Raw genomic sequence first — 10,035 nt, 5'->3', positions numbered from 1 at the left:
CCAAACTATTGTTCTTGATTGCTAGATTTGACATGACCTTGAAAATATCATAGGACATAAACTCATTGTAGAAATTATATTTCTCGAATAAGATATCACACAATGACAGACAGTAGCAACATGATAAACTAGAAGAAAAGAAAAAGAACTTGTGCAATAAGCGAATAAAATCTACAAATGAAATGATTCTATGGGATTACTAGATAAAAAAAAAAATGAATCTCATGAATCATGATAACTAAATTGCTAAATTAAGGTTTTAAAAATGCAGATTAAAATTATTACCTGATATTAAAAGGTGTATTCCATGCAGTAAATAGAATCATGGAAATCTGAAATTTGAAGATTAAACGATTAGAACTTTGGTAATGAATTGCAAGTTAAATCCAAGATCAGAAAATATAGGCAGATCTCTGCCTATCATAGAGATAAGATTTTCTGATCTTGGATTCAACTTACAATTCATTTCCAAAGTTCTAAATCGTTTAATTATGCAAAAAACCATGCTTAGATTAAGATTTCCTAAATTTGAGAATTCCGCAAATAATGAAAACTAATTTAAAACAGCTCATATACTTGATCCAACTGTACAAACTCCTATTGAACAAGTAAAAAATGCAGATGCAGATGCAAATATATTTTTAAGACAAATTAACATGCCTTTGGCTGAACATTTTTTCGATTTATGGTAGAAAACCTTAATATTAAACAGTAGGTAGTATAATATCACAGAAACTATTGCAAAATATCCACCAAATATAAATATGGTCAGCAGTGTTATAAAATAGTAAAACAATTTTGCCACTCATTGAAAAAATATATCAAAATTATATTCAACAAACACAATTTATTACAAAATATTAAAATATCATTGATCTGATATGCAGTGAATAAATGTAGAACATGATATATATCACGATCTTTATGAATAAGCAATTGATGTGAAATAATTTTCATAATGATAAAACTAGTGACAAAGCATTCTAGTACAATAAACAAGTGAAAAAGTAGTAATTACTAAAATGTATGTATTTGGTGAAAATCATCCTTAAAATAGTGTACATGAATTCAATGCCTGTTTGATTAGACGACTTAATTAATATGTGATTTTGAATTCATCCCATGAATCTAAATATTTTTATAAAAAGTGTACAATTACTAATTTACTCACTACACAAATGAAATGACGAAAAAACAGGATTCAAATTCCAGCAAACCTCAACATTTCATTTTGTTTGAATTTAAAGAATCAAAACATTGCAGGAGCAGACTGTTGTTGAATCTTTGGTGATTTTGTCCTGTTCAATATCGGTCTTGCTGATTGTGGTGACCATTCTGAATAAGATCAAAACATATTAGACTATTTTAAGAGTAGTTGTATTTTCTATTCTGACTTCTGTTCTACCCATTTACCCTTTCATATGCAATTACCTATTGGTGTTCCTGAACAATGGCTTCAAAAAAATTTACTCACAAGCTGCAACCATGACCAACAATGAAAAATTGACTAGTTATTGGATGTAATTTTTGAGAAAACAACCTCTATAATTTATAGAACTAATACTTAAATGTCAAACAAAGTCTTTTTGGTTGCCTCCATCAATGTCTTGTGCAATAAATTGATGAAGCTCTTGCATACCTTCTTTATCCTTAGAATATGGGTCTTCATCCATTCTCAAGCAATTTTCTATATCATCGAGTATTGCATCATTAATATCATTTCCAGCTAAAACCAAGTCCCGTAAAGGTGTGGGATAGTTTTCAAGCATTTCAAGTATCACCTAAAAAAAAAAGTGAGGAATTTTGAAATATTTTGCCTTTCAATAGACTGAGCCTAAAATTAAAAAAGCACAAAATTGTGGTCTGCATTATTTTATAACTATGAATCTATGATACCCGACTATGAGTCCTGGAATTATCTTTTCAATAAATTGATTTTAGTCCAGTGTCAATCTACTCACAATGAACAAAAATAAATCTGTATTTCATAGACAGTGTAAGATCGAATTTTTTTAAGAAAGGCTCCAAAATTTGCAATGAGCAATATTACACATACTATCACACGTTAATTTGTTCTAATTCAATATAATGGATTCATTTTATCATAGTCAGCTGTATTCTTGAATATTTACATTATGTTTTGTTAGGTATAATAGAAATTGAAGCGCAAATTGGCTAAAATGCTAAACATATAGAAGGCATTTTGTCATAAGATAATCATCAATCACATATGATATTAAAATTTTTATTTTATTAATGATCAACATCTTAAACCATGTAAATATGAGAGATAAGTTTCTAACGAAACTGTAGACTAGATATTATATTCTCACCATTGCACCTTTGTCCGTTATTCCACATCCTTCTATGTCTACAGTATGCAACGATCTACTACCCGCAAGAGAGACAGCAAACAATCCTGCCTCATAATCTCCTATATTATTGTAATCTATGTTCAAAACTTTCAATCTTGAACTGGCTGATATGGCACAGAAAAGTAATGACCAACCCCCTTGTGTAATGGCTGTGTTGGCACTCAAAGTAAGTTCTGACAATCCTGCAATACAATATTATTACGATGGTACTGAAGAATTACCAACACAATTAACCTACACAAAGCTGGAAACCTCAAAAACAGAAACTACAGCAGTACACTAATTGCTTGATTGAATATAAAATAATAGCTTAAATGAAGAAAATGTTTTTGCATCTGATCAAATTTCTAACCAAGTACAGTCCTTTTTTAAAAAATTTGAAATATAATAAATTTCTTCGTATTGGGTAGATTTCAAATGTTTATTATAGGCAATACAAAAAATTCTCCAAAATCTGCCTATTAAAACTTGCAAAATGGAAATAAAAAAGTACAATTGACAACATTGCACAGTTAATTCTGAACGTTAAATCATATTATTTGAACAATTTTCATTCACATACCTCGTAAATAACATTCATTGCATAATTGGTCTGAGACATTGCTTAGTAAAATAGATATAAAATTACCTGCTTTTGCGCCATCTGGAGGAAGTAATGTAACAAGTAATCGGATTCCAGTATCAGTGATGAGACAATCTCCGACATCCAAACAAGATAACGAAGGATGATGAGCCAGTGATTTGATTAGCAATCCCAAACCAACATCTCCAAGTTGAGTACCATGTAAACTAATAATAAAAAAGTGATGAATAAAAGTTAAAATTATTACTTCAAAATATTCCTATCATGGTATATGTAGGCTATTACTAAAGTATGAGAAGCGAAACTAATCAACCAGTGCAAAATACGAGAATCAATTTAAAAGGTTTTTATTACTAAAATTCCAAGATTCACCCATTTTCAAATAAATTTTTCTTCAATTGAGAATATCCGCATCAACCATATTTTAAGAAATCATTGAACAATACATTTAAATAGACAATGTTATGAAAAAGTGCCCTTGAATATAGAATAGAGTAGCAATAAGTTTAGCAATATGTCAAACAACTAAATAAAGAATTGAAGAATGTTTATGTCTTGTCTAGTCTAACCAGACACAAACAATAAAATAACGGTTGAACTGTAATAGATAAAATGTACTAGGATTTAGAGTACAATAACAAGCAATGTTTTCATATCAACTGCCATACAATTATAAAAATAATAAATTCAACTCAGTTAAAAACTATCCATACTCGATCAGCCATGGACTAATGACAAATTGAAAGTTTTATGCTCAGTTTATCAATATATTGAATCAGAGTCTGTGCTTAAAACGTATTACTCTCCAAGCCCTTGAGATTAAAAGATTGGCAAACAATGGCAAATGGAGGCAATCGAAAGTTTCAAGTAGCCCTCGAAAAGTTCCTTCAGCAATTTATGCTAAAAAATAAGACTAAAAAACAAGAGACAGAAATTTGCTTTGGACAAGGACTTCCAAAAATTGAAGACATTTAATAAGGCATGACAATAGAATTCATTAAAACTTCACAAAATTTATACTGAATACACAATATCTGTAGCATTTCTATATTTTTCAGGCAGTTAACTCACAATAGTGACTCCAAGCTTCTGTTCTGATTCAAGGCATCAGCAAGAAGAGTCACTCGTGATTGATCATTCGCAACCCCAAGATTCAAATTTAATTGTAACAAGGATCCACATTGTCCAACTGCTTTCATCAGTTTCCGAAAATCTTTGTCTTCAAGCTGAATAAATAGAAAAAAAATTCGTCCTGGATTGTTAACTGCATATGAGATATACCAAAGTCTAATATTGAAATACATTTCCCAGTAAATTGCATTTCATCTTTCAGTTTTTAAAACTGAGCTTGATATGGCAAAATCCATAATGCCTACGATAAATTGATTGTTTTAATTTCTCCATACCATAATCATTGTAACCTGTTGCTAGTCTAAAACACACTGAAGTAATATTGCAATGTTTACAGAATGCTTCAAGCCTTCCTCATTATTAGTATGAGAATGTCATGGCAGATATAAAGTAGGTCAGATACAAGAGTAATATTAATGTAGTAACTTCAATTATTATCTGTTAATAAATAATATACGTTTGTTGTCCTTTTAGTAAAAATTTTAAAAGCAAGGCCAGTTAGGTGGACCGATCCAAAGTCACAAACGACCAACTAAACAAAATAATTTATCAAGCACATTATACATCAGCTAGTAGAGTCTGATTGCTCGAGAGAAGTCTAAACAACTGCCAGGCAGTTAGATCACTGATAATAAATTTTACAAAATTCAATTTACAAAAGTCAACTATTAAGGACAGCTAACTTAGAGGAACTGAAAAACTTTCTGGATGAAACAAGGCTGTGAATTTCAGTTATTAAAGTCATTATGTCCTGTAAATAAGAGATATTACCCCAATTGTTACTGTAAAAGAGAATGTGTAGCCCAATTGACAATGTTGAATCAATCATATTTGATACCCCCTATTTGGTCGCAAGTTAATGAACTATGATGAGATATTGAAATATCGTTAGGTCCCCTTCATAAAATGGTGGATAGATCATACAAATGTATGTTTATGTGTCTCAAGTAATGATGAAACGTATGAATAAAAAAAATTACAAGTTATGGAACAGGACAAATGCAGAAGGTAAAAATACCTGCACCACTAAATATATAAAATAACAACAATGCAACAAAAAATCTAATAGATACCACTCATACCAGTATGTATTCGGTATGTCATATAAATAAAATGGTACAATAAATATAATAAATCAAGAAAACACTAACAAGAAGAATAATAAGATTACTTGGCTGCGAGTTTTATGATGGCGATTATACAAGTGAAGGAAAATGGATAAATATATGGTTTGTTCAAATAAGACTGCTGAAGATATAATAAGATATGACACAAAACTCACCCACAGCCAAATAATAATTTTGTTTATGGTCAATGATGATAATTTGGAGAGTGATAAGCTGGAGGGTCAAATAGATTTAAGGTAGGTCTTGCTACTCACAGACTCATAAACAATTTGTTACAAATCATGTACCGGTACCGGTGTTGAGAAAAGTAGAGATTATCTAACAGTGTTTCTTCAATTTATATTCATTTATTATCATAATGCTCAATCGGCTTAAAGCTCAATTAGAGAGTATCTCATTCCTGAATTCAGGAATTTCCGCAATGTACGGTATGTTTGTGTTGTGTGTGACATTTAAGACCACAAGTCTGCATAAGATGGTTAGGAATTTAGGATAGGATTTACATATTTCAGTATTTATATCGCCTCTCCGGACTGCGGAGTGATAGAAAAGTGGGACGGACTAAAAGTAGGCACTTGCAAATTAGGCACTTTTTTAGGCACTTAGTAAAAAGGGCGTAATACCTTTTAAAGCCATCATTAATTAGTTAAAAATGGTCAAATTAAATGCTGAAAACGCAAATTGCAACGGGCAAACTCGATAACAATATTTAAAACGTAGTATTAAAGGCAGTCGCACGCGCTTGGTCACCACATATGCTAGGCACATATTTAGGCACTTCGAAAAATAAAGAAAATGGCAATTATCACTAATAAAAGACAGAGACATAAACATATTACCCACACTGATTAGCCTGGGTAAATATCCAATAGATGCACTTGAGTCTAGTACTGGAATTTAGAAATAATAAATTGTTACCGGTAGGCACTTATTTAGGCACTTCGGAAAAAAGGTGAAATGGACGTAGTAACTCCTAAAAAGGTAATGAATTAGTTCAAAATATTTAAATTAAATGTTGAACGCGAAAATTGCAACAGTTAAATCCAATAAGGATTTTTAAAACGTAGTATTAAAGGGAGACGCACGCGCTCTGTCACCACGTATGCTAGGCACATATTTGGGCACTTCGAAAAATAAAGATAATGGCAATTATCACTAATAAAAGACAGAGAAATAAAAGTATTACCCACACTGATTAGCCTGGGTAAATATCCAATAGATGCACTTGAGTCTAGTACTGGAATTTAGAAATAATAAATTGTTACCAGTAGGCACTTTTTTAGGCACTTATTTAGGCACATCGAAAAAAAGGTGAAATGGGCGTAATAACTTTTAAAATGATAATTAATTAGTTGAAAATTGTCAAATTAAATATTGAACACGCAAATTGCAATGGGTGAACCGAATAACAATATTTAAAACGTAGTAGTAAAAGGAGTCACACGCGCTCGGTCACCACATATGCTAGGCACATATTTGGGCACTTCGAAAAAATAAGAAAATCGGAATTATCACCAATAGAAAACAGAGAAATAAAAATAATACCCACGCTGATTAGCCTGGGCAAATATCCAATAGATGCACTTGAGTCTAGTACTGGAATTTAAAAATAATAAATTAGTACTGGTAGGCACTTTTTTAGGCACTTCGAAAAAAGGTGAAATGGACGTAGTAACTCCTAGAAAGATAATGAATTAGTTCAAAATATTTAAATTAAATGTTGAACGTGAAAATTGCAACAGTTAAACCTAATAATGATTTTTAAAACTTAGTACTAAAGGGAGACGCACGCGCTCTGTCACCACATATGCTAGGCACATATTTAGGCACATCGAAAAAAAAAGAAAATGGGAATAATCACCAATAAAAAAAGAAAATAAAAATATTAGTCAAAATGATTAGCCTGGGACTGGGTGAATATCGAATAGATGCACTTGAGTCTAGTAGTGGTATTTGAGAATAATAAATTGTTACCGGTAGACACCTTTTCCGTGTTTCCTCGAAATTAAGACAGTGTCTTATTTCAAATTTCTTCCTAAAATTACCACTAGGGCTTATTTTCGGGGGATGTCTTATATTTTAATTTATCAAAAACAAAATTACAAAGTAAAGAATTAAGATATTTTCAAATATGCAAAATATAAAATCTGATATCATTGGGTTTACTTGTTGCAATTTGCATATTAATTTTTTAATTTAAATATTTTAAACTAATTCATTATCCTTTTAAAAGTTATTACGCCCATTTTACGCATTTTTAGAAGTGTCTAAATAAGTGACTAAAAAGTGCCTACCGGTAACAATTTATTATTCTCAAATATCACTACTAGACTCAAGTGCATTCATCGGATATTCAAATAGGCTAATTATTTTGACTAATATTTTTATTTTCTGTATTTTTATTCATGATAATTACCATTTTCTTTATATTTCGAAGTGTCTAAATATGTGCCTAGCATATGTGGTGACAGAGCGTGTGCGTCTCCCTTTAATATGATGTTTTAAAAATCGTTTTTGGGTTTACCCGTTGCAATTTCCACGTTCAAAATTTAATTTAAATATTTTGAACTAATTCATTATCTTTTTAGGAGTTACTACGTCCATTTCACCTTTTTTTCGAAGTGCCCACCGGTAACAATTTATTATTCCTAAATTCCAGTACTAGACTCAAGTGCATCTATTGGATATTTGCCCAGGCTAATCAGTGTGGGTAATATGTTTATTTCTCTGTCTTTTATTAGTGATAATTGCCATTTTCTTTATTTTTCGAAGTGCCTAAATATGTGCCCAGCATACGTGGTGACAGAGCGCGTGCGTCTCCCTTCAATACTACGTTTTAAAAATCGTTATTGGGTTTAACTGTTGCAATTTTCGCGTTCAACATTTAATTTAAATATTTTGAACTAATTCATTATCTTTCTAGGAGTTACTACGTTCATTTCACCTTTTTTTCGAAGTGCCTAAATAAGTGCCTAAAAAAGTGCCTACCGGTAACAATTTATTATTTCTAAATTCCAGTACTAGACTCAAGTGCATCTATTGGATATTTGCCCAGGCTAATCAGTGTGGGTAAAATTTTTAATACTCTGTCTTTTATTGGTGGTAATTCCGATTTTCTTCTTTTTTCAAAGTGCCTAAATATGTGCTAGCATATGTGGTGACCAAGCGCGTGCGACTGCCTTTAAAATTGCGTTTTAAATATTGCTATTGAGTTTGCCCGTTGCAATTTGCGTTTTCAACATTTAATTTGACCATTTTTAACTAATTAATTATGTTTTTAAAAGGTATTACGCCCTTTTTACTTTTTTTCCAAAGTGCCTAAAAAAGTGCCTAATTTGCAAGTGCCTACTTTTAGTCCGTCCCTAGTATAAGTATAAGTTTATTTCGACTCCATAATCAGCAATAGACGATAAAAAAAAAAATAGATAAAAACAAAAGTAAAAGTAACTGATTATAGAATCGGGAAAGCGAACAAAACCTAGAGTAAGGTTTGAAGCGTACAGATTTTAGATGGAAAGGTATTGATAAAAAAAGTAGTACGTGTTCGCTCACCTAGAAAAGTGGATAAGACAGCTTAATCATAGGGCAGAACATGGCCTCTCCTAAATCCTCTTGAAGTTTGATTTTTGTTACCTTGAAAGTAGTTTATTGATAATTATCGACTAGAGTCTAAATTAAGGTGCCGTTACCTACCTTACATCCTCTGAGTGATAGCAGTTTGATAGAATTCGTCTTCAGTGATTCACAAATATCACGAACTTCAAGAGTAGCCAGTTCTTCACCCGAGATTTGGATAGAGCCACCAAGCATGGTTTGCAATTTAATAAACAAATTGCAAGAAAGATTCCTTTACCTCAAAGACCCGAACTCGCATAAATCCTGAAATCAAGTACCGGTACAGCTTTCTCCAAGTCTGCATTCCAAAAACATTCCAGCTGTGTGCTTGGTTGCTTGCGAAGAACATAAACAATCGACTGATGGCGCCGATAGTGGTCATTATTTTTATTTTTCTGTCTACATAGCAAGCAGTAAGAATGAACTGGGAAAGAATTAGAGCAGGGGCGTACAACCTGCGGCCCCCAAAGGGAAATTGTGTGGCCCGTAGAGAAATGTAAATTTTTAAACAAGCGCGGCCCGCAAAACGAATTTTTGATTTAATTAGCTACGGTTCTGAGTAACTCCAATCCCGTTGAGTCCAATTTATCATCTGTGCCCATGACTTTACAATGCCTGAACAGCTAGCTTGTGCAAACAACTCATGTCACACGATCAATAACCAAAATGTACCTGCAACTACTAGATAAACTATGTTAAATAAAGTGCGGTCCGTGGTTTCATCAAGTTGTTTCTACGGCCTTCCTGTATTAAAGGTTGCACACCCCTTAATATTTATTTACGATGGTATCAGTAATTAGGAAAACTGCAAATGATGAAATTTTTTTCCTTATCAACATGAATTTATTAAAATAAGCATAGTGTAGGAGACCTGAGTATTTGACGGTATATGCCGACCTTAGGGATTGGGATTTATATATTTACCCTATCCGCCTAATAATATGTCGAACTACGGCTCACGTCCGGTTGCCAGTCCATGTCGGGTATGAGATTAGTTAGCCAGTTATTTGTTTTTGAAAGCATATGGGCTTGATGGTGGAGGAAGTCGTAACCGACCAGCGGTTACGTGAACCACCCTACGGCGACGAGAATGTCCAGAAATCCTTCGCACATGGCCTAACATTCCCCGCATTCAATGCAAAATCATCGAAAAAAAAAGAGGAAAGTTCAAATATCAGAACATATAGAAACGAATGCCAAAAAC

General features: G+C 32.2%; 1 protein-coding gene across 1 annotated transcript; it reads right to left on the bottom strand.

Annotated features, from left to right (window-relative positions):
• Nucleotides 1–61: 61 nt before the first annotated feature.
• Nucleotides 62–9,187, bottom strand: LOC120344014 (leucine-rich repeat-containing protein 73-like). The gene is made up of 6 exons (XM_039413089.2): nt 8,910–9,187; nt 4,030–4,184; nt 3,004–3,164; nt 2,334–2,557; nt 1,640–1,781; nt 62–1,335 (listed from the first exon to the last, which is right to left on the bottom strand). The coding sequence occupies exons 1-6, from the start codon at nt 9,024–9,026 to the stop codon at nt 1,250–1,252; spliced, it is 885 nt and encodes a 294-aa protein (XP_039269023.2). The 5' UTR covers nt 9,027–9,187; the 3' UTR covers nt 62–1,249.
• Nucleotides 9,188–10,035: the final 848 nt, after the last annotated feature.

Source organism: Styela clava, chromosome 5 (genome assembly GCF_964204865.1).
Source record: "Styela clava chromosome 5, kaStyClav1.hap1.2, whole genome shotgun sequence".
In the NCBI taxonomy this organism is placed as follows: domain Eukaryota; kingdom Metazoa; phylum Chordata; class Ascidiacea; order Stolidobranchia; family Styelidae; genus Styela; species Styela clava.
Note: the sequence above shows the minus strand (reverse complement) of the source record. Positions and strands in the feature narration are given on the sequence as shown.

Bases quoted from the DNA above. Each gene is read 5' to 3' on its own strand.
- LOC120344014 (XM_039413089.2), bottom strand. From the start codon at position 9,026: ATGCTTGGTGGCTCTATCCAAATCTCGGGTGAAGAACTGGCTACTCTT. The intron at 3,165-4,029 runs GTGAGTTAACTG...TTTTATTATTAG, and splicing joins AGAAGCTTGGAGTCACTATT to TTTACATGGTACTCAACTTG. The intron at 1,336-1,639 runs GTATGCAAGAGC...GATCTTATTCAG, and splicing joins ATATTCTAAGGATAAAGAAG to AATGGTCACCACAATCAGCA.